The 25,608-nt window shown below is 36.8% G+C and overlaps 1 protein-coding gene across 1 annotated transcript in view; it reads left to right on the forward strand.

Annotated features, from left to right (window-relative positions):
- Positions 1 to 1,357: 1,357 nt before the first annotated feature.
- The window catches only part of GAS2L3 (growth arrest specific 2 like 3), a 40,572-nt gene continuing 16,321 nt past the window's right edge, over positions 1,358 to 25,608 (forward strand). Inside the window, exons 1-5 of the mRNA XM_043562305.1 lie at positions 1,358 to 1,468; positions 15,997 to 16,044; positions 21,817 to 21,985; positions 23,351 to 23,466; positions 25,367 to 25,508. Coding sequence (XP_043418240.1) covers positions 16,021 to 16,044; positions 21,817 to 21,985; positions 23,351 to 23,466; positions 25,367 to 25,508 — 451 coding nt within the window. The 5' untranslated portion in view covers positions 1,358 to 1,468; positions 15,997 to 16,020. The remainder of the gene's footprint in view (positions 1,469 to 15,996; positions 16,045 to 21,816; positions 21,986 to 23,350; positions 23,467 to 25,366; positions 25,509 to 25,608) is intronic.

Below are 25,608 nucleotides of genomic sequence, written 5' to 3' on the forward strand. Positions count from 1 at the left end.
GGAAACTGTTTTTTGTTTTTTTCTGAAACCTCATACCCCTTTAATAGCTAATCCCAAACGGCTTGCAAGAAAAATTCTAAATTCCTGAGCACCTACCAGGCCTTTCATCGTGCCTACGCCTCCAGCTTGACCCATCTCCCAGTCCCCAAGCTTTAGTCATTCAAAACTACAATTCCCAGAACATTCCAGGTGCTGTCACATCTCTGGAAACGTGATGAGCACTCCTTATCCCCAATTATCCTCGCTCTTGGCAGATTCCTATTCGTCCTTCAAAACTCAGCTCCTTTTGAACCTCTGATGGTCACCCTCCGTGACTGTTGGGGGTTTCCTCTCTGGCACACCTTCACTGAGCCTGTACCAGGCCGCTGAGCACTTTGGAGGCGGGGACTGTCTTCATTTTAGTCTCCTCACCAAGGAGCAGCAGAACCTCCTCATTGCTCTTGATGAGCGAATGGAGGCATAAACGCTAGAGAGAGAACCTCACTCCAGGGGAACGCCCTCACGTTACAGATGGGAAACTGAGGCCCGGGGAAGTGCCGTGACCTGACAAAATCCAACAAGAGGGGAAGGATCTGGGCCTCCAGGCTTTTGGCCATTGATTTTTCTTCTTCACTATTAGCAAGCCAGTTACAGTTAGAGACCTATTTATTGCTACATCGAACTCCAGTCTCTGCTTTATTTAAACCCTCACAGCAGCTAATAAGCGTCCCTCATTGTGATAAGGTTAAATTTTTTTTTTTTTTTTTTTTTTTTTTTTTTTTTTACTCCGTTGCCTGGTATGTTTCCTGAGGGAGCCAACATCCTCTTTTTGCTTCCAGTTGTGACTGGGAGTTACAGGATCCTCTCCATCTTTCACCACCAACCCCTCACAGGAAGAGGGACCTCTGTCAGGAAGCGACTCCCATTCCTGCTGGGTGACAGTTTGTCTCCGGAAACCGTGGCGCCCTCAGTACAGCCAGATCTCCAGTGGCTTAGGGTTGGTAAGGGCTCTTCACAGATGTGAATAAAACTCAGGGCAACGCCCTTGAACTCTACCTTGCAACTCTTCAGGATGTTTGGAGGCGATGCTGCCTCACCTCTTATGCCTATCGGCACAAATATCGGGGCTGCTGAGGTCGCGTAGGGGCCAGATGCGCGGACTCGCTCCGTGACCGAGCCACTTTGCCTTTCGGTTGAAAAGCGGGGTTTGGCCACCAGAGTTGGGAGACGCCAAGAGGAGGAAGGCGGGACACCCTGGGCTGACTGAGACGCGCGCGCCGGTCGCGTGCTCCCGGCGGTCGGGGCGGGGCCTCCAGCCACGCCCTCCCTCCGCCTTCTGATTGGTCCTTTCGAAACAGGCGGCGAACCGCTGCGAGCCCCGGAGGCTTAGGCGGAGGCGGCGGCGGTTGGTCAGGGGCGTGCCGGCTCCGCACAGATTGAATTGAGATGTCACCCCGCAGGAAGAAGTGACCATCCCGCGCCGGGGCGAGTGAGTACTTCCCCGTTTGCCTTCTTTTTAACTCGCGAGCCTTCCCTCGCCTTCTAGGGGCTGCTGCCCCTCAGGTGCCGGGCGAGGGACCCCCCCCCCCACCCCCCTTCTCGCGCTCAGCGGAGTCCAAGCGGTGGTTTGTTTGGGGCTGCGGGATCCAAGACGTTCTGCGATTGGCCCGCCGCAGAGTTCGCGTCGTCTGATTGGTCCCTGGGGCTGTCAAGGTGAAGTTTTGCCTGCCCTCCCCGGCCCTCTCCTGCCCACCCTTGGTGTGTGGCGTGAGGGGCAACAGGTGTGCAGGGGCGGGGGGGACGGCAGGTGCAGACACAGTAGGTGGGGAAAGAGGTATCCGCCTTTACCGCTCTGCTTTGGAATCTAGAGAGGGATCGGAGCCTGCAGTTTAGTTGAGGGTCTCCGGGGGCACCCTTATCCCCAAGCGCGTAGCACAGATAAGGGTCACTTGATTCCTCAACACCACCCTTTGGAAGAATGAATGAAGTTACTGACCTTGGGGAGAGAATGACACAGACCTTCCTTTTTGCCTGCCGGCAGAGTTGACAGCTTCTTCCCTACTTGTTCTCTCTGGTCCGGGCAGGGCTCTGCTTTCCCACCTGCACCCCTCAGCTTGGAGGGCTGCCTTGGGGGAGGATTGCAGAAGAAAGGGAAGACTTGTAGATTGCTCTGGAAATCCAGGGAGAACTTGGAGAGCTTGCTTCCTCATGGAGTCACTGCTGGTTCCTAACTAATCTTTTCAAACCCAGGGATTGAATTTTATGGATTTAAGAGTGCTTTACGGGACGCACGGTGGAGTTGCTGATACAGTCTCTAAGTGAAGAGATGGGGGTGTTTTTTTTGCAGGCCCAGTCCCAGTCACGCTTTGGGTTTTGTTTTGCTCGGATGAAGCGCGCTAACAACTACTTTCTCAGAAGATAAGCAGTTAGTGAACTGCTGTTTGATCACCTCTCTTGGCGCTTAAATTGTTAAGAATTGGAATTCTCACCACCTCAGATTTTCTTTGGGAGGAGATTGGAATGGATTTGAATGAAAAAGTGGAAACCGATGAGAATTTTCTCGCGTAGATTCTGATACAAGTTGTCTGACTCATCTGTTTCAAAAGCTCGTTAAAAGCCAACCGACTTTGGATAGTAGATGCCTCTGCTATTTTGACATTACTGAATTAAAAGTAATATTTCTTGGGGCGCCTGGGTGGCGCAGTCGGTTAAGCGTCCGACTTCAGCCAGGTCACGATCTCGCGGTCCGTGAGTTCGAGCCCCGCGTCGGGCTCTGGGCTGATGGCTCAGAGCCTGGAGCCTGTTTCCGATTCTGTGTCTCCCTCTCTCTCTGCCCCTCCCCCGTTCATCCTCTGTCTCTCTCTGTCCCCAAAATAAATAAAAACATTGAAAAAAAATTAAAAAAAAAAGTAATATTTCTTTTCAGCATAGCAGAGTTGCTAAACATTCAGGCTCTGAAATCAGGTTTTACCATGTGTGTGACCTTAGGCAAGTTGTTTAATCTTTCTAAGGCTAAATTTCCTAATCTGTGAAAGAAGGTTAATATTAGTTCCCTACCTTATTGATGGAAAGGTTGTTATGAGGATTAAATGAAAGAATCCATGTAAATGGTTTAGTACAGTGCCGGGCACACAGCTATTATTATTTCTGTGCTGTTTAATTTGTATTGAAAGTTTCAAGCTACACCCAAAGGGCTGAGAGAGCAGAAGGTAAAGGCAGTGCCAGAGGCAGCGATGAGTTCTCATTCATTGATTAATTTAATGCCTGTAAAGCATTAAAAATAGTATCTGGCACATACTAAATACTGTTACTATTTATCAGACTCATTATTACCTAGGATGTGCAGGTATGTGTTTTAGGTGCTTAACTTACATTATTGTTAAACCTGTAAGTAATCCTCCCTGTAATAGATGAGGAAACTGAAGCTCAGAGAAAGCAAATAACCTACTAAGTCCTCCTGGAATTCAGTCCACGGTTTTCTTTGTGTCACACCGCCCTTCATTTATATTCCCAGCACTATATAACTTCTCTGCACAGAGTTGTTTGTGTGGCCCAGGTTCATTTCTGCCATGGGCATAGGTTTATTTTGAACACTTCTTTAATTAAAAAAAAATAATGAAATAATTTGTGATGGTAGATCAAAGTGTGTGATAAGAGAATAAAGTCAGTAACAAATGTGGTATTACTAAAACACTAAATGAGTCCAGTGGTGTTTGGAGAATTTGCCAATTTAGAAATAATGTTTCCCAATTTGTATTTTTCCATTTAGCTTTTGTGTATTCACTATATTTTTACTATGCAGCACTCCTCTATTGTTTTTTTTCCCCCCTGTAAATCTCAAGTTTGGAGATAAGAGAAGAAAGTTCAGTTATTTCAATAATATTTCCAAGCCTACTGTTGATGAGGAAAGTAAGGGATTAAGGTTAATATGTATTGTTAGATTTTACTTTCTTACAGTAACATGTCTGTGTATGTCTGCGTGAATGTGTGCATGTGTTTTGCTTTCTTGTTACCTATTGCTTTCTATACTTTGATATCAGATACACCTTTACATACCTAATGAACCATGTGATATACATGGAATTTGAGAGAGTAGGAAGCTTGAGTCTGTCAGTAAGTTTGTCCCACTGCCAGTTTCCCCATTTTTAATTGAAATTTAACTGCCACAGAGAAATGCCTCAGAAGCCATGCTTACAAGATAAGGCAGTAATTACAATTGTATTTCTTCAGTGTTTCTCATTCTAAAAAGTTTTCTCATGCTATTACTTTGCTACAGAGTAGTTTTTTTTTTTTTAATTTTTTTTCAACATTTATTTATTTTTGGGACAGAGAGAGACAGAGCATGAACGGGGGAGGGGCAGAGAGAGAGGGAGACACAGAATCTGAAACAGGCTCCAGGCTCTGAGCCATCAGCCCAGAGCCCGACGCGGGGCTCGAACTCACGGACCGCGAGATAGTGACCTGGGTGAAGTCGGACGCTTAACCGACTGCGCCACCCAGGCGCCCCGAGAGTAGTTTATTTTAACAGAGTTACCATGTATTTTATAAATCACTAATTTCCAAAGAACTAGAATGTAATAAAATGTAGCGAATGCACTAAATGTTAATTTCATCTTTGATGTTGAAAGCTTTTAGGAATTTATAGTACAAAGACCATCAGTCATGTGATAGATATTGCTGAAGTGCTGACTAATAGAGACTTCTGCCTACTATCACACACCATACATTTTTCTGTAATAGTATAATATTAGCTATGGTGAAGAACTCCTTTTACATAGAGTTTTAAACATAATGACTTATTTTTTATTGATGGATGGCTTGTTACTATTTTTTATTCTAAAAATAAAATTGGCTGTTGAAAAACTTGTTTGTGCAGGAGTTTTTCTTTTTCACACCTCCCCTCCCCCAATTTGGAAAACATTGTGATCCTAATAACATACATACTGCTCTGCAGATTGCTTTTGGTCACATAATGTATAATAGACATTGTTTCATAGCAGTAGCTATAGCTTTTCCTTTTCCAAGTGGCTGAATAATGTACTGCGACTTATTTGAGCACCTTCTTGTTAATAGATGCTTTATGTTTTTTTTACGTTTCTTTATATTAGTGTTTGTGTATGTGTATGTTTTCCATAGAGTCTTTTAGTTTATCATATATAAAGGCTAACTGATTGTAAGTTGTTTAAAAATTTTTATGATAAATGAATAGTTCTATCAAACATAAAATTAAGTTATTCAGGTGGAATCTCTATGAAACATTGCAAGAGAAAAATTTCAAATAGAAAAGCAAAGACTCCCAACAAATGGACAGTCTTTATAATTTTGCAAATAACGTGATTGTTTATGAAGCTCTAAGAATCTTATTTCTTCCTCTTGAGTCTTCATCTGTTTTGGAAGCTGCTTTTTCCTTAAATGCACGTACCACAGATTTACTTCATTATTGTTTCATGTTCCCTTTAGCGATAAATGCAACATTTATTGTATTTAGGAGTAAGTCTGGTACTAATTTTAGCACTAATTTCTATATTGTAGTAGAAGAAATGGAGAATGTTACCCCCCCCCCCAAGATTCTTATTTTATAAAGTATAGAGTAAAATAGAAGCATGTATTGATTGCTGTGTACCCTAAAGTGGGGAGGGAGTTCATGAGGTTTTTTTTGTGTTTTTTTTTTTCTTAGAGGAATTGAATCTGAAAATAGGTAGGAGGGAGTCTTGAGGAAAGGAGGAGAAAGATTGTTGCATGTAGATAGATCATCATGTCAAAGTCCCAGAGATGAGAGAGCATGCTCAAAGGGTCTGAAAGAAGTTCAGTATAGCTGGAGTGTGAGGGTCAAGAGAAGAGGCTAGCGGGAACCTATAAAGCTTTGTTAGCTTTGTTGGGGAGTTGGGGCTTTATCCTGAAGGCATTGGAGGGTCATTAAGGGTTTTAAGCAGGGGAGTAGTAAGGTGTCCTCAGATGAGTGTTTGTGAAGGATCAGTCTGGCTGTAGTACGTGAAGAGCAGGTTGGAGACTTGCAAGGCTGGAGAAAAGGTGACTGATTGGAAGCTGTTTCAGTAAAGCTAGAGAGAGGTGATGGTGGCTTGAACTAGAGGGGTGGCCATAGATCTTGAAGAGAAAACTTAGAGGTACAAGCAATAAGATATGGTCACAGACTGTTTTGACTGAGGGATTCAAGGAGGCGGTGGAGGCGTGGGAGAGGAAGGAATCATGGATGACCTGTTTAACTTGGCGAATGTTGGTGCTGTTCCCTTTAGTAAACACAGGAAGCTTTTGTAAATGTTTAAATGAGTGAGTAAATGAATAAATGATCTCAGTTACACAGAGGCAGGGCCCTTTGGTGGTGATGATGATGGTGATGATGATGACGGTAGACAATGTATAGCACAATGGGTTTCACCTATAAATTTTGCATGTTTTTTTGTTTGGTTGGTTTTGTTTATATTTTAGCATACTATTTACAACTGGTGCCGTTTTCCTCATTGCTTCAAACATGATGGGCTCGCTATATCTTCTAATCATGTTCTGGATGTGTATCACTTTCTTCAGGCCAAATGTCTTGACCCTCTGGGTGCAGTTTCCATTCTCCACTTAAGATGTGTATTACTTTCCTATTACTACTAGAACACATTACCACAAACTTAGTGGTTTAAAACAACACAAATGTATGATCTTATGGTTTGAGAGGTCACAAATCAGAAATGAGCTAAAAAAAGAAAAAAAAGATATTGTCAGGGCTTCCTTCTTTCTGGAGGCTCCAGGGGAAAGTCCATTTCTTTCCCTTTTCCAGCTTTGAGAGGATGCCTGTATTCCCTGACTCCTTCCTCCATCGTCACAGCCCTCAGTGGCACAACCCAAATCTGTCTCCCTCTCTGCCTCTTTTCCATCATGATATCTCCTTTTTTCTCTCTGCTTCTCACTTTGCCTTCTCTGACTTTTCTGCATCCTTTTTAAAAATAAAATGTATTTCTCTTTATTGAGGCACAATTGACATATCATGTTATATTAGTTTCAGATGTACAATATACATGATTTGATATCTGTATATCTTGTAAAATGGTCACCACAGTAAATCTAGCTAGCATCCATCCCCATACATGGTTATAATTGTTTTTCTTGTGATGAGGACCTTTAAGTCTACTTTCTTACCAGCTTCCAAATATGCAATAAAATATTAACTATAGTCAGTCACCATGCTATAATTACATCCCCATGACTTACTTATTTTATAACTGTAGGTTGTATCCTTTGACCCCCTTTACTCATTTTGCCCACCCCCTAGTCCTCACCTCTGGCAATCACCCATCTGTTCTCTTTATCTGTAAGCTTGGTTTGTTTGTTTAGATTCCACCTATAAATGAGATCATACAGCATTTGTTTTTCTCTGACTTATTTCACTTAGCATAATGTTCTTCAGGTCCATCTATGTTGTCACAAATGGCAAGATTTCATTCTTTTTTTATGGCTGAATAATATTCCATTGTATTTGTATACTCCATCTTTATCCATTCATCCATCAGTTGACACTTACATTGTTTATGTATCTTGGCTATTGTAAACAATGCTGTAGTGAACATGGAGGTGCATATATCTTTTTTGAATCACTGCTTTCATTTTCTTTGATTAAATACCCAGAAATGGAATTGTTGGATCATGTGGTAGTTTCATTTTCATTTTCATTTTTTTTTTTTTTTTAGGAAACTCCATACTGTTTTTCATAGTGGCTATATCAATTTACATTCCCACCAACAGTGCATGAGTTTTCCTTTTCTCCACATTCTCACCAACACTTGTTATTTCTCATCTTTTTGATGATAGCCATTCTGACAGGTGTGAGATGATATCTCATTGTAGTTTTGATTTGCATTTCCCTAATGATTAGTGATGTTGTCTTTTCATGATGTCTTGCTGCCTGCCCATCTGTATGTCTTCTTTGGAAAATGTCTGTAAAGGTAAGGTCCTCTGACCATTATTTAATCAGATTTTTCTTTCTCTTTTTCTTTTCCTTTTTTTTTTTTTTTTTTGCTATTGAGTTGAATTGGATATTAAGCCCTTATCAGATATATGATTTACAAATACTTTCTCCCATTCCATAGGTTGCCTTTTCATTTTGTTTTTGGTTTTCTTGCTGTGTGTCAGCTTTTTAGTTTGATGTAGTCCCACTTGCTTATTTTTGCTTTTGTTGCCTTTGCCTTGGGAGTAAGATCCAAAAAATCATCTCCAAGACTGATGTCAAGGATCTTACTGCCAATGTTTTCTTCTAGGAGTTTTATGGTTTTAGGTCTTACATTCAAATTCAAGCCTTTAATCCATTTGAGTTAATTTTTGTGAATGGTGTAAGATAGTGGTCCAGTTTCATTTTTTTGCATGTGGTTGTCCAGTTTTCCCAACGTCATTAAAAAAATTTTTTTAATGTTTATTTATTTTTGAGGGACAGACAGAGAAAGTGCGAGTGGGGGGAGGGGCAGAGAGAGATGGAGACACAGAATCTGAAGCAGGCTCCAGGCTCCAGGCTCCAAGCTGTCAGCACAGAGCCTGACTGGGCTTGAACTCACAAACCATGAGATCAGACCTGAGCCGAAGTTGAATGCTTAGCTGACTGAGCCACGCAGGTGCCCCTGCCCAACATCATTTATTAAAGAGACTGTTCATTCCCTATAACATATTTTAGGCTCCTTTGTTAAAAATTGACCACAAACATGGGTTTATTTTTGGGTTCTCTAATCTGTTCTATTGATCTGTATGTCTGTTTTCATGTCAGTACCATACTGTTTTTGTTGTTGTTATTGAAGTGTAATGTAACACACATTGTTACTTTAGCTTCAAGTGTACAACATAGTGATTCCACAAATCTATCCATTATTCTGTACTTATCGCAAGTGTAGCTACCCATACTGTTTTGATTATTGCAGCTTTGTAATATAGTTTTGAAAACAGGGAGAGTGATGTCTCTAGCTTTGTTTTTCTTTCTTAAGATTGCTTTAGTTATTTGGAGCCTTTTGTGGTTACATACAAATTTTAGGATTGTTTGTTCTGTTTCTGTGAAAAATGCCATTCGAATCTTGGAAGGGATTGCAATGAATCTGTAGATTGCTTTGGGTAATACGGACCTTTTAAAAACATTAATTCTTCTAGTTTAAGAGAAATATCTTTTCATATATTCGTGTCTTTAATTTCTTTCATCAATGTTTTACAATTTTCAGTTTGTACACATCTTTTACCTCCTTGGTTAAATTTATTCCCAGGTATTTTATTCTTTATGATGCCACTGTAAATGGGATTATTTACTTAATTTCTCTTGCTGATAATTTATTATTAGTGTATAGAAACAATAGATTTTTTAAAAAAGTTTATTTGTTTTGAGAGAGAGAGAGAGAGAGAGAGAGAGAGAGAGAACATGAGCAGGGGAGGGACAGAGAGAAGGAGAGACAGAATCCCAAGCAGGCTCTGCACCATCAGTTCAGAGCCTGACATGGAGCAAAACAACAGATTTTTATGTATTGATTCTTGTCTAAATGTTGAATTCATTTATTAGTTCTAAGAATTTTTTGGTGATCTTTACAAGTGTTTTATATGTAATATCATGTAATGTACAAATAGTGACAGTTTTATTTCTTTCTAGTTTAGATATTTTTATTTTTTCTTGCCTAATTGGTTTGGCTATGACTGCCAAATACTATGTTGCATAAAAGTAGAGAGAGTAGGGATCCATGTCTTGTTTTTGATTTTAGAGGAAAGGCATTCAGTTTTTGACCATATGATGTTGGCTATGGGCTTGATATATATGACCTTTGATATGTAGTGTTCCCTTTATACCCAGTCTGTTGAGAGTTTGTCTTATAAATTGATGTTGAGTTTTGTTAGAATGCTATTTCTATATCTATTGAATGATTATATGATTTTTATTTTTTAGTTGGTTAACATGGTATATACTATGTTGATTGATTTGTGCATATTGAACCATCCTTGCATTCCTTGAATAAATCCCACTTGATCATGGTGTATGATCCTTTTAATGTATTGTTGAATTCAGTTTGCTAATATTTTGTTGAGGATTTTTGCATCTATGTTTATCGGTGATTTTGGCCTCTGCATCCTTCTTATAAAGAATCTTGTGATTACATTGAACTCACCAAGATCATCTGTTATCCCAAAGTCTTTAATTTACTTAATCTGTAAAGCACATCTTGCTCACACACAGATTCTGGGGATTAGGATGTAGACATTTTGGGGAGTCATTATTCTGTCTACCACAAATGGAGTTTATTTAAGATGTAATAAAAATGTACTGTCCACTGAGGCATACAAATTCCTGAGTAGCGCATTGCTTCCAGAATCCTTGCCCCTTGGCACGGCTATTCTGTCCTTTTCACTTGGATACTCTGCCTATATGCCATTTTTAGTCGTTTTCTTTTTCTTAATGATTCTAAGGCTTCTCACTTGACCTGCTGGTACCTTAACCAGTAACCACTGTACATATTTCACTTTGGACATGCTGGGTGAAAGGCAAAATCATTTATCAATTTAGGTTACATAATAAATGAAAATAATAAAGAATACCAAAAATGGTCTCCCAGTAGATACTTGTCTACTATGTAGCTGCTTCTAACCTACTGTCACATTTTGTTCTACAACAAAAGCAGTGTGGAGAAGCGAGACAACCCAGTTTTCCCCAGAGATTTTGAAATTTTTCCTACCAAAAATGTTTCCTAAACTTTAGGCTTGAATACTTTTTTCAATACTGTTTCCAACAGCAGTCCAGGAACTTATAGTTGGTGAAGCAATGTACAGAAATAATACAAAATGGTATGAAGCAGTGTAAAGGACGTGATTGAGAAACGCTATGTGAATTCAAGAGTTAAAGATAAAATCAGAAGTAATTCAGACCAGTCAGGAAGGCTACTGGGAGGAGGTAATAAATTATAAGCCCAGTTAGCTGAGATGATCTTAGATGAGGGATCTTTTCAACTCTTCTTTCTCTATGTCCTTTGCTAACTCCTCTCATGTCTAAATGTTGGATTTTGTCAGGACTTGTTCTTAGGCCTTTATCACTGTTTTCTCCATTTCTTTCTTAGATGATCTCATTCTTTTCAGTGGCTTTACCTCCCAAGTATTTGCTGACAATTTCTACCTCCTTGAACTTTTTTCTTAGCTCTAGAATAGTATTTCCAACTGCTAGATCGACACTCCCACTTGGCTGTCTTTAAAGGCTTCTCAAATTAAACATGACCAAAGCACAGCACTTTTGACCTGTTAGTACTCTGTTCCCTGCTTTGATCTATTCAGACTCCCACCATCCTCATCTCCCACTAACTATTTGCTCAGTTGCTTAAGCCAGAAACCTGGGAGTCATTCTTAATAGTTCACTCTGTCCTTAACATCCCTCCTATCCACCTCTCCATTTCTAACCATTATCAAGTCTTGGTTCTAACTGAAGTGGATATCAAATCCATCCACTTCTCTTGAGTAGAGACACTATCCACATTCTAGTTCAGTCACCATCATTTGTCACCAAACTACTGCAGTACTGCAGTAGATTCCTAACCCTTCCTCTGCTAGGCACCTCTCCACCTCATTTCCTGTATGCTCCCATTTCCTATATGGTCTCACTGTTTCTACCCCTGTCTTTGTCTCCTTCTTTCATTGATTCCCCTGGTTCTTTTTCCCATCTCTACCCATTCCCCTTTCAGTTTGCTTCCCACTTTCTCTCTTAAAACCCATTACTATTTCACTCCCATACTCCTCTCTCCCCCTCAGAGAGTTCTTTTGAAACTATGAATTAGATCGTCTCTCCCTTGGTTAAAGCTCTTCCATGGTTTCTCACTGCTCCTAAAATGAAATCTAATTTCCTCAACATGGTCTTTGTGATGGGGCTGCTGCTTAATGTTTCAACCCCATCCTAAGCCACACATTCTCCATGCTTCAGCCATAACTGCTTCTTTCAGTTCTAGGTATGTGCCACATTCTCTCTTCAAAGTCTTTACAAAAATTATTCTCTATACTTAGAACTCTTCCTCTCTTTCTCTGGCTAAATCCTATCATTCTTCAAATTCATGTTTTCCGTCCAGCAAAACCGTTTCTAATCATTCAATCTAAGTCTAAAGTAGCTGTTTCCTTCCCTGTTCTTTTCTTCAAAGCAGTTATCATGATTTAACACTGTGTATTCATTTGTGTGGTTGCTTTTTTTTTTTTTTTTTAACCTTCCCACTGGTGTATTCATTCCGTAAGGGCAGTCACACGTCTGTTACATTCATTACTGTGTCTCTTGCCTATGGTGCTAGTTCACTGCAGAGGAAGAGTAAATGCTTGTTGAATAAATGAATGAATATACACCACATGGAAAAGCATACAGCCTGAACCGCAGTATAGCCACAGAAACGAACGAAACTGAGGGAGAACAATGAGGAGATAGGCTGAATGGAGCAAAGGGCCTATGTTAGATAAATTCCTAAAGACTTTTATTCTAGCCAACAGAATTGTGAGTCATAAATTAATATGTGAGTATCCTCCCAATTATGACATGGACATTTTATAGCTTTTACTTTCACTTATAACTATATTTATTTATGTTAGTAAAATAAGTTATCCATATTATGTTTAATGATTTCTGAGTGTTATTAGCCTTATCTCTTTTTAATTTGATAAGTTATGTTAAATAAACTATAGTTATGTCTCATCACAGTATTAATTATACCAACTAATTTGTTAAGTGCTAGTTATCTGTCAGGTCCTTTATATGTATCATCTCACTTAATCTTTATAATAACCATATGAAGGAGGTGGTGGTATCTCATTTTACAGATGAGAACACTGAGAATCAGAGAAATTAAGAATCCCAAGGTCATATAGTTAATATGCTAGACCTGGAATTCAAACCAGATGTGTCTGCTATTTTTTACTACTATAGCTGGTGTCTCTATGGTGAGTTGTTTTAGAACACATTAAAAAAGTGAAATATGTTTTGTATGACTATAACATTTCTATTTTCCCTAGTAGGCAATTAGAAAATATTTAACTCAAAATTTTAAAGCTAAGAAATTTTTTCCCCCTGAACAAATCAGAGAGGATATCTTTTACAACTATTTTTCTAAATGAAGCCTTGAAAAATGATGACATGGTTTTTGACATACAGAAAGGTGTACAGACTAGTATAACACCTGTGTTCTCACCACTTATCTTGAAATAAAATCTTACCAGTACAGTTGAAAGCCATTTCTCCTCAATCTCATCTTCCTCCCTCTCCTCAGCAGTAAACATTATCCCACTATCCCAACTTTGGAATTTATCATATCCCTGCAGCTTATGTATCTTGGCAATAATCTGGTGTCTGAGTACGATATGTGGTACGGTGCAGTTAATATCATTATTTTTCTGAAAAAAACTTACCTTATTTCTTTGCTTTTTTGCCATTCTTTTTTAAATTGGCCCCCTGATTTGTACCAGGAATGAGCTTTGCCACTTTATGCTCTCCCGCCATATCTTGTAACATGGGTGAGGAATAAAAATGTACTCAGTTTCAGAGCCTACAGCTATGGGACAAAGGATCAGTTCAACAGGTTGGCATTTTTGCCAATCATGATCTGAAGCCAAATTGGTATGAAGAGGCTTACCATAAATGATCTTAAGGACATCATGACTGATCTTGTTTCTAAGATGAGTAAGTGGGTTAGGTACAAATCCTATTCAAGTTTCAGGTAGGTGAGTGCCTTCTGTGTTTTGTTTTCCCCAGATTTTAAGGGTTAAGTATAGTACTCTTCCCTTATGATCTCTGGATAAGCTCCTGGTCTTGTGAATGATTCCCAGCAGTGTTACAGTATAGTTTGGACTTGGTCACATGAGAGGTCTTTTTGCCCAAATCTAAGGGAAAGGACTTCCTCAAGTTGGCAAAGAATAGAAATAGACTCCCCCCAAAAGGAAGAAAGACAAAAACAAAACAAAACAAAGGCAATAATTTGCTAATTAAGATGCAGCTCCCCACCCAAAGAAAAGAAAAAAAAAAAAAAAAAAGAAAAAAAAGAAAAAAAAGAAATGCTGCTGACTCAGCATAATGGGTTTATATGAGAAAAATAGAGACTGAGACTTTTAGGGAAAGAAAAGAGGAGAATAGGTAATCAAATGAGTGAGAAACAAGAATCATAATTATGATGCAGACTGGGGTCAGGGCCAACTATAGAATAGATGCTACTCTTGGGATTAAAAGCCTGAGACACAAAAATGGTTTAGAAAGATAATAGTAAGTGACTAGAAAATATCTACAACTGGCTCTTAGTACCTGGGACATGGTGACTACTCATTAATTAACTGATGGTTTACTGATACAATCTCAGTTTATAAAAATTTCTCAATAAAAGTATATATTTGCATATGTGATAATTTTTCCTATGTGAAGATACATTATAGCTTATCTGAGTACGATTTTAGTAAAGAATCTCTTTTTAAAGGTAATTTAGATGGTCATATTTTGTCATCTTAAAAGTAGTTCTTTGCATTATACAAGAAGAATGTTTTGAAAATATATATACAAAAGACTCTTCTGCTAAAGTTCAAGTGACTGAAGGTTGTTCACAAATTCTTGATTTCTTTCATAAAACGAATTCTGTTGGATTTTGCATAAAAAGTGCAACTACTAAACATTCTTGTGATAGCTTCTTTGTGAATGTGTCACTGTTCTTGATTTGCACACGCCTTATAATTTAGGCCTTCTTTTGTTTTGGGTTGGCAGTTCCAACTGTTAAAGCTCTTGTCTGATTATGTGGGACTCCTTATTTTAATGGGAGCAGCTTCTTTGCTGCATTTTTAAAAAATGGTCTCGGAAGCTTCTTACTGTGGATCTTTGTTGAGGACAAAGGATTATTTATGCTAAAGGAAAATGTATTCCCCACTGAATTAGCTCGTGGGAAGCATAACAAGCTTATTAGTAATGCTCAATTGTACTTTGGCCTTTTGCTATGGTAGAGAGAAGGAAAAATGACATCAAAAAGGACATTCTGCTGTCCTTTGCCTTCCCGCAAAGAAAACGTGATGTAATATTAGACTTTTGTTAGATTTAGCTCAAGTTCAACTTTGGTACCAGCAGAAATATTCCTGAAAGAAAAGTGGTATGTTTGGTATAACTTAGAGGAGAAAATAACTTTCCTTGGAAATTGATAGCATTATAGCTTTATAAACCATTTTATATTTTTTATTAGAATGTTTTAATGGTGGTTTACTTTTAATAAAAAATAGACTAGTATATTATGCTCATATAAGCAATCAATATTCCTAAATTTTATATGTTATTGTCTATGTTATTGTGAGTGTTTTTAAACTCTTCACCTTTTTTCCTTTCTAAAAATACATTAAAGAATTTTATTAACCTAACTTAATTAATTAAATTGTAGTTTTTTCTTATACATTTCAAAAATAGTACTTTGGAGTTAAAATTGCTGTTTTTTGTTTCTTTTTTTTTTTTGTCTTTAGCACCTTATGGATAAAATAGCTTATGAAGAATTATTATAGAAAGTCCCTGAGTATTGTTTCATAGTTAAAATTGCTGTCTGTCTTTATTACCTTGTTGTCTGACATAAGAAGCTAATGGTTAAGCCTGTGACTTTATACAAAGTCCAGATCAACTTATACGATCTCTTTATCTTGACTTCGGTATCAGTTGTGATATTTATGTTTGCATTACAGTTTACATTATGTTTACAGGGGAAATTTTTGGGAGACTTTTATATGTGCTAAGTTTTATTGTCAGTTTTATTTTACTCGCCAGATGCTTCAAGAATTACTTTGATATCAATGCCAGAAACTACATATTAAATGTGTTTCAGGTTTTCCTCTTTTAAATGAGGAATACTTTCGTAAGTGAGAAGCTAGGGGTGATAATTGAATTCTCCTACAGTCAAACTATTCCAAATAGAAGAAAAAGTTTTAGGTTTTCAGTCAAATGGAAGATTAAAGCAGATTCCTTGTAATTTGGAGGTGGGGGAGTAGGAAAGCTACCACTATTTGCATATTAATGTTTTGTTCTATTTTCAGAAAAGCATTTTCATTTCAACATAGATGGCCATGCAACCTGCAATTCAAGTAAGTGTTTTTCTTGGAAAAATATGTATTTAAATTATGAGATTATAATAAATTTATGATAATTAGTAAAATATTAAAATTATCACAAAATGTGTTTAAGGAACTAGTTTCTTAAGTATCAAATTTTAGTTACAGGAATTAATATATTTTAACTTTCTATTTCTGAAAAGATTTTAATTTTAACTTTTTTACTAAATATTTGTAAGACTCAAAAGTTTCTTCGAATTTGTGGGTCCATCTTACTTATACTACCGAGGGAAGAGAATTGGAATATTTTGTAGTTTCCCTCTCCTTACAATTTATTATGTGTTTGTAATTAAAAGAGCTATCAATGAAAACAATTATAAATTATTTATTTTATACAGTTGTCTCTGTGCCCTGTTATGACTGTAAATGACCAGGCATTAAAACTTAAAATTTAGTGGTTTTTTGTTTGCTTTTTGGTCAGGGGAGGCAAGATAAACAGACAAACCAGAATAATCTTAAATTTGAATGATGTCCAGAGTTGGTATTTGCTATATTGTTTCTATATTCTTTTAAATGTTTTCTTTTGATATAAATAGAACATGCTTGAATCCTAAAGATAAAAATCACATTGAAATTCTACCAATAAAGATGCAAGCAGCTATTAATAAAATTTGCCTTGCAGAGTGAGAACTTTAAAATCAATCATTTCTCATTCCGGGTCTGCCACTCTTGGTTGTGAGATTCTGGCAACTTATTTTGCCTCTAAGAGTCTCTGCTTCCTTACCTCCAAGGTAAAGATAATAGCACTTATGTTTCAGGGTCGTTGTGAGGAAATCAATGGAATCAATGAGAGAACATGAGCAAAGTGCCTACTAGAATATACGTTGCATAGTAGACACTTCCAAAATTTGGTTGCATCATTGGTACAACAAAATTCTCCAGATATAAAACTGGAGATTAAACTTGTGTCTTGAAAGTATTTTTTTTCTTTTCTCTTTTCTTCTTTCTTTCTTTCTTCTTTCTTTCTTTCTTTCTTTCTTTCTTTCTTTCCTCTCTCTCTCTTTCTTTCTTTCATTCTTAGAAAGATGGCAGTGAGTGAAGCCTAGAGAAGATGATTTATTTATCAAATGTTAGCAACTCTGAACATGATCCTGCTTATACTCCCTCCTGTGTGTACTATGCAGCTGTATCCTCCACTCTGTTAATAAAGAGTTCTATTATACTTTTTTCCTTTTGGGACTTGGAAGTCCATGGCAGTGTTCCAAAAGGTCTTGTTCTTGCCCTCTGAGTCCTCTCAAACCCACACTGAGGATGCTCAAAACTCCTTCATTACTCAAAACCATTTTTAATACCATGTTTTAATCTGATTATTTCTATTTGTCCTCTTTTCACCTCTTTACCCAAGTCTCAGAAATGTCATGAGTTTTTTCTTGATTCCTTATGGTGTGCTTTATATCATTGCCACATTGATCATGTTTTTCTCATTCTATTCTAATGCCATTAATATTTTCTTAACTTGGTAATTTTCTTCAGAGTTTTGTTTTAAAGTTCTATGAAATCTTCTCTGATCCAGATTTTACAGATTCATCTTTATTAATTCTTTATAAGAGTACCCTTGACATCCCTCATGGATGTTTTTTGATTCTCTCTCTGATGAATATGAGAACTTTGTAGGATTTTCACCTCTTTCTCAGCTAATTATATAAGCCAGTTGCATATTCATAAGTGCCTTGTAGAGAGGAGACATCCATCAGATAGCTGATTAATTGATTTCTTATTTTTTTTTAAATTTATTTATTTTTGAGAGACAGGGCAGGGCAGAGAGAGAGGGAGATGGAAAGAGTCCCAACCAGGCTCTACATTTGTCAGCACAGAGACCCCATGTGGGGCTCAAACCCACAAACTGTGAGATCATGACCTGAGCCCAAATCAGGAGTCAGACGCTTAACCAACTGAGCCACACAGGCACCCGTCAATTGATTTCTTATTAATTTAATACATTAAGATCTTCCCTTGGGGCACCTGGGTGGCTCAGTCAGTTAAGCATCCAGTTCTTGATTTCAACTCTTGAGGTTATGACCTCACAGTTTGTGGGATTGAGCGTGGAGCCCGCTTGGGACTCTCTCTCTCCCTCTCTATGCTTTTCACCCCCTCCCTTTCAAAATAAATAAATAAACTTAAAAAAAAAAAAAGATCTTCCTTGTCCCTCTTTTTAAATTTATATCCTTCATTCTGATTAGTGAATAGTCATACAGTCTACAAATGAACAATAGTTCCTAATCTCTTTTGTGTCATAGTCCCCTTTGAGAATTTGACAAAAAGCTATGAACTGAGAAAAGGCCCGTTTGTATGTAGGCATAAAATTTTGCCTAAATGTAAGTTGTTTATATATGTACTCAAGTTCATCTACAGACTACCTATGGATTAAGAATCTTTGCAATATGACAGCTTTCGCATGTTTGAGAACAACCTTTACACAGACAGTTTCTGCTATTTACATCTAACTTTTAACAACATTAATATGGTACTGACCAGCCTAGGTTATTATAGAATCTTCTATGGCAATAGTAGGAGAATCCAAGTATTCTTCTCTCTAATGTGGCAAGAAATTAGAATGACTTTTGTTAATATTAACTTCTCTGTTTTCACAGATGATTTTTTTCAAAACCACCTTTCTAACTAATGCACATCTTTCCTTGACAAACATTTGCAAATGCTGTGCCTTTTTTCCAGCTCAGCCAAATGGTTAAAAGACAAATAACATTCTGTTGACTATGAAATACCCTCTAATGTGAGATGCATCTTGATTTTGATGGTACACAGAGTCATTTGCTAATATCCTCAATTAGTCAACAAATATGTGACTTAGTACCATGTGCTATGTCTTCTACTGAGTTCTGGGATTATAAACAGAAATAAGACATGCTTATGAAAGGAAGATTTAGGTAGTAAATCTTTGCTATACTCCCTTTGAAATAATTGTAAGAGAATTCAGAGAAACAAAAAGGACATCTTGTCTTTTTCCTAAAACTTTATAGGGTCTTCATATATTTAGGAGTTCATTCTCCAGTCTCTACCCTTAGTTCCTGAAATAACAGCCCTGAAATAAGTTATGGGTTTTTTGTTTGTTTGTTTGTTTGTTTGTCTTTGGATATTTTAATTGAGTTTCACTACTCCTGTTTTCCTCTTGTGTTCATTTTCTTTCTTTGCCTTTGGGTTTTTTTTTTTTTTTAATGTGTTTGTTTCTCATCATAGGAGATTGAAAGCAGCTCTTTCTTTCTTTCTTTTATTTCCTCCAAAGTTTGTCTGGATTAACAATGGTGGTGTGGATTTTGATTTGGTGTAGTAAGACTTGCCTTAAATAAACCTCAATAAGTTTAATATATTTTAGCAGGAAAATGATCTACATTTAAAAATCAAGAAAGGACTAGATTCACTTGGTATTACCTATACTCATACCTCTTTTTTTAAACATAAAAAAAACCCTTTATTTTAAAGTAATCACATTAGAGCCTGAAAAGTAGCTTTAAATGTAGAACAGAGGTATTTGTTTGCTGAACCGTTTGAGAATAAGTTGCCAATCTAATGACCCACTACCTCTGAATTCTTTAGTGTGTATTTCTCACAAATAAAGACATCTTCCTATCAGAACTGCAATAAAATAATTGGAGCCAGGATATTAACATTAGTACAGTACTACCATCCAATCAATATTCAGACCATATTCAAGTATTGCCAGTAGTCCCCATAATGTCTAGTTTAGAATCACAAGCTACATTTAGCTGCCATGTCCCTTAGTCTCAGTCTAGAACAGTATCTCACGTTTTGCTTTCTTTAATGACCTTGACACTTTTGAATATTATAGACCAATTATTTTGTAGAATGTCCCTCAGTTTGGATTTGCCTGTTCTCATGATTAGATTCAGGTTATGCATCTTTGGCAGGAATATCACAGAGGGATATTGTGTTTTCTCATTGCATCCTTTCAGGTAGAATGTGATTTTGATTTGTCCCATTATTGATGGTATTTACCTTTGTTACTTGGTTAAGTTGCTATCTGTCAGGTTTCTCTACTGTAAAATTATTCTTTCTTCTCTTTGTAATAAGCATTTTGTGGGGAAGTACTTTGAAACTATATAAAAATCTAATTCCTCATCAAAATCCAAGTTTATTCATATATTTTTATCTATATGAAAGAATAGTTTTTTTTTTATTTTACTCAATGTGTTATAATCCATTTATATCATTGTTTGATGCTCAAATTGCTCTTGATTTAGCCAGTAGAAGTCCCTTTACGCTAACGTCTATGTCATTTTGGTATGTCCCGATCATTCTTTGAGCCCTTCTTTGCTTTCTGGTAAAAGATACTCCTGTCATCATAGGATTCATTCTAGTTTTCTCTCATTCCGTAGAAGAGTTATACCTCTCTTCTTTGGCAGTGAGAAAACTGGCTCCCATTTGATTAATCCCTGTGAATGTAACCAGTCTCCCATTGTTGCTCCCTGTATTGATGGCTTTCTCAGCTCACTTGGGCTCTGACACCCTGCACTGGGCTGTTCCCTCATCTTCCCCTGTGGACACCCTCATCCTACTCAGGTTCTGATACTGTGCACAGGGCTTTTCCCAGGTGTGGACACTCTCTTATCTCACTCAAGGCCTAATCCTCCATTTCAAGATTCCCTCCTGTGAGAACCCCTCATCACTTCACTTGGGCTCAAATACCCCTCCCTGAGTTGAGAGATGATAGTCTTTTCTCTAAATAATATTATATTAAAGTATATCTAATTGTATTTCAAATTTTTGTGAGTGTCAGATTGACAGTATGTTTCTGTCAGTCTTTATTCTTAACCAGGAATTGGCCAGCTAGTAAATATTTTTGGCTTTATGAGCCAATAGGCAAAATGGAGGCTATTATGTAGGTACTTATATAACAGCCATTTTAAAATGTAAAAATCAGGGTGCCTTGGTGGCTCAGTCAGTTAAGCGTCCAACTCTTGATTTCAGTTCAGGTCATGATCTCATGGTTCGTGAGTTCAAGCTCTGCATCGGACTCTATGCTGACTTGGAATTCAAGTATGGAGCCTGCTTGGGATTCGCTTTCTCTCCCTCTCTCTTTGCCCTTCCCCAGCTTGCTCTTTATCTCTCAAAAATAAACTTAGAAAAAAAATGTAGATTGTGGGCCATGCAAAAATCAGATTATTTAGATTTTTTTTAGATAATGCTTATATAATGACCAGAAGTTTATAAAATGTCATTTATGCATTTATTCATTCATTTATCCATTGTATAACAAATACTGCTAGGCCCAATGCTAGACACTACAAAGATGTATCTTAACCCATTTTAGAGCTGAGAAGCTGAGGTCTTATCAGGTAACTTATTATTTTTTAAATGTTTATTTATTTTTGAGAGAGAGAGACAGAGCATGAGCAGGGGAGGAACAGAAAGAGAAGGAAACACCGCGAGATCATGACCTGAACCAGTCGGACACTTAACAGCCACCCAGACGCCCCTGATCAAGTAACTTATTAAACTTAGCTAGCAGGTGAAGGAAAAATAGTATTTGTTGGCCTTTATCCTGTTGGTTGATATCGATTCATTGATTAGGGATTTACTTATATTTACCACAGTACTGAATACTGAAAATATCTCAAGTGTCTAGATTAATAGTTTGCTTCTAGTTTATAAATTTCTGTGAATTGCTGCAGTTTAGTATATGTGTATATAATATATGGTCTATAATTCATCATTTAAATATAGATGTGAGTTATGCTGACTTTTAAAAAGGTTGGTGTTTTTCTCTAGGTGTGGTTTGGAGAAGACCTGCCTCTAAGTCCGCGGAGTCCTCTGACCCCCAGACATGGGCCAGGTTTGGCTGATGTTTGTCAGTATGATGAGTGGATAGCTGTGAGGCATGAAGCCACCCTGTTGCCCATGCAAGAAGATCTGTCAATATGGCTATCTGGTTTGTTAGGTAAGGCCTGAAAAGATACTCAAAATTGTATTTTTTATTTAGTAAATATTTATTGAGAATCTTACTCTTTGTTGAGGAGTGATTGTTCCAGAGCCTGGGGATAATTTAGTGAAGGAAATATATGATATTCTTGTTCTCAACAAGCTTACATTCTAGTTGGGGAAATATTCCAATTCACCCTGAACCTTAGGACTTAGATAGTAAGGAAGTTTGAGGCTTAACAGAAGGGGTCAGTAGTGATCTTTGAATAATTAACATTTCAGTTGTTAATGTTAAAATCTTTTTTTAAAGTATATAGGTCTGATATTGGGGTCTATATTACTGACCTCCCCCACCTTAATCTTATATAAGGAATGAAATTCTGAGTAGAATATATACTGTAGTTAAAATGATTGCTATTTCTGAGGCATTGAGGAGTAGAGGCATGTAAACCCTAGGAGGAAGTGTCAGGTTAGAGAATATCTAGCATCATATTTCTTTACTCAATTAGAATTGAGGAGTGCTCTGAACTTTCTCTCCAGAAAAAAAGCTCTCTCTCTCTCTTTTTAAATGTTTATTTGTTTTGAGAGAGAGAGATAAAGAGAACAAGCATGAGTGGGGAGGGGCAGAGAGAGAGAAACAGAGAAAGAGAATCCTAAGCAGGCTCTGTGTAGTCAGCTTAGAGCCTGACATAGGACTCCATCCCATGAACCATGAGATCATGACCTGAGCCGAAATCAAGAGTCTGATGCTTAACCAACTGAGCCACCCACATGCCCCCAAAAGCTCTCTTTTTAAATGCAAAATTTCATGTAGCACTCCAAAGTTTTTGTGAAAAGGAATATATAAAGCTTATCTATGGCCTTCTCAAGATAATTAAAAAAAACTGCACAGTTTTTATCAGCCTGATGATTTGGTAATTTTTTTTAAAGTTTATTATGTAATAATAATGGTTCCAAAGAAAGGTTTGAGAGGTGAAAAGATGGTATTCCCTGGGTGTTTGTTATGTTATTACCTATAATTTTAAAATCGTAACAATGTCTATCTTATATAAAGAGAATATTTTTCTTGTGTAAGCAGTAACGTGCAGTGAATCAAAACTTACCATTAACAGTTAATATTGAAAAATAAAACACTCTAGTTTTTAAAAAATGAAATAAATGGTCATTTTATTTTTCCTTCTATATCACAGATATTTTTGTTTCAGTTGTCTTTCATGTAGTTTGGCATTACCTATTTTAACTGTAATTTCTAAGAGTGAATATTTGGTCTGATCTAAATTTGTTTTGTGTTTCAGCTATAATCTAATTACATTTAATTAAATTTTAACCATATTGTTTGAATTTACTGTTTCTAGTAGATCTTAACTTTAAAATATGTTTTTAGGTATTGAAGTTAAGGCAGAACGATTATTGGAAGAACTTGATAATGGAGTACTACTATGCCAACTGATTGATGTTCTTCAAAACATGGTGAAAACATGCAACTCTGAAGATCCTGGGGTAAGAACATGTTTGACAGTAGTGACTTTATACCTGTGTACATATTAGTTTGTTTATGTACATTTCTTATCATGTCTGAAAGGTTGTGAACTTCCACCCAAGTATCTACAAGACGTTAGATAATTTACCTAATCTTTTTGAGCATCTGAAAAAAAATATTCTCACTTGCAAAATGGAGGTATTGACATTTACCTTGTTAGATTTATTTGTGAAGGTTTGGTGAAATTAAATGAGGTAACGTATGGATGGTATTTAGCTTAGCATTTAGTGTAAGTTAATATCCAGTAATATCTAGTATTACACTAGCATTTAGTGTAAGTTAATATCCAGTAACTAGTTAGCTGTTCCTGAGAACAATATTCTCACTTGTGAGAGTTAAGTGAGAAAAAAGCTTGTGTTGGTCCCTGGCACACAGTTTGGGGCTATTATTATTATTATTATTACCATTACTATTACCATCATCATCATTATCATCAGCATCATCATATTCTTCATATATATCGTCTTGATGGTAAATTCTATAATTTGGTTGAATGAATAATAATTTTTTTAGACATTTTTCTTCCATTGACCCTAAATTCATGATTTGAAGTAGAGGAGGTTTCTTCTTTTCATCAGACATTGGTCACTGATGAGATCTGAGGTCTGTGAATGTGGGGTCCGGACCCTCACACAGTGTTGGCAGAAATATAAATTGGTATCATCTTGCTGGGAGACAGTGGGTGATAGACAGCACACTGAAAATAAAGCACATCTTGTGATACATAACGTAATTCTCCCAGGAATTTATTCTAGGAAAATAACCACAAATTCACACAAATGAGTGTGCAAAAAAGTTAAGAGCAGCTTAAATGCTTATCAATAAATTGTTAAAAATTAATTATGGTACCTAAACAGAGTGGAATGTATTATCCATTCATTAGAAATGACTATTTTAATCTGTTATTTTTCACCCCAAAAGATGCCTACAGCCTACTGTTAAGTGTGTATGTGCACATACACAAATCATATTGCAGCCTAGCATGTTTATGTAGCATTCTGTCGGTGTAGATATGTATACTCTGTGCATAGCGATGCTTGTTAACATGTGAGTGAGAAGACTTCAGTTGACAATTACAAAAACTCACAAGACTGTTTTAATTCTGGAAAATACAGCAACAGGAAGGGTATATAAGGAACTGGTAATAGTGGTTATCTCTAGATAAAGAGAGGAACTGAATGATAGAAGTGGGAGAAAGACTTATACCCTATTGTGCCTATTGCATTTTAAAAAATCTTATGCATAAATTGCTTTTTCAAGTAAAAATTTAAAACAGAACTAAAACCACTCCGCCTTAGCAAGATTATCTAACTATTCTTGGTCCAGATAGTCAAAGAATTAGGATTCTATAAAACTTAGACCATCAGTTTTCAAAGAACTTGAATTAAGAATGGGTTACTACTTCCTTATTTGACAGTTTCTCCAAGAAACTCAGAACCATATTTATGACTCCGCAAATAAGGAAATGAGCAAAACTGAGTTAACATAACATTAACCTTTAACATAGCAATAATTTTGTGTTTGTATTTACCTGCATATGGAGAGACATTTAGATGTGCTTTGGAATTATTAGACTGTCATTTTTTTATTTTAATTAAGACTGTTGTGTCATTTTAAGAAGAAAGAGGTTAGAGATGCTTAATCCTGCTGCTAGTTTTGACTAGATTGATTTTCTAGGAATCATCTTCTGAAATATATTTAAAGTAAAATAAAATAATTTTTGAAAATATCTTTTCTTCCTAATGTGTACTTTTAAGTGACATTCAATACATCAAACATTTACTTAGTAATATCATAATGGATATCTAATAAAAATACTTTTGATCTGCATTTTTGAAATTATTCTTTCACCTTTTCCAGAATTTTCCAATGAGAAAAGTGCCCTGTAAGAAAGATGCTGTCTCAGGTTCATTCTTTGCTAGAGACAATACTGCAAACTTCCTTCACTGGTGTAGGCACATTGGGGTTGATGAGACTTACCTCTTTGAATCTGAAGGTTTAGGTAAGTGTTGTTGTTATCATTGTGTTTAATGTTTATTAGGGTAATTTTATATGCTTCACATCTAATTTTTTTTTCCCCAAATAAGGACTCAAATTCCATA

Source organism: Prionailurus bengalensis, chromosome B4 (assembly GCF_016509475.1).
Source record: "Prionailurus bengalensis isolate Pbe53 chromosome B4, Fcat_Pben_1.1_paternal_pri, whole genome shotgun sequence".
Classification (NCBI taxonomy): Eukaryota; Metazoa; Chordata; class Mammalia; order Carnivora; family Felidae; genus Prionailurus; species Prionailurus bengalensis.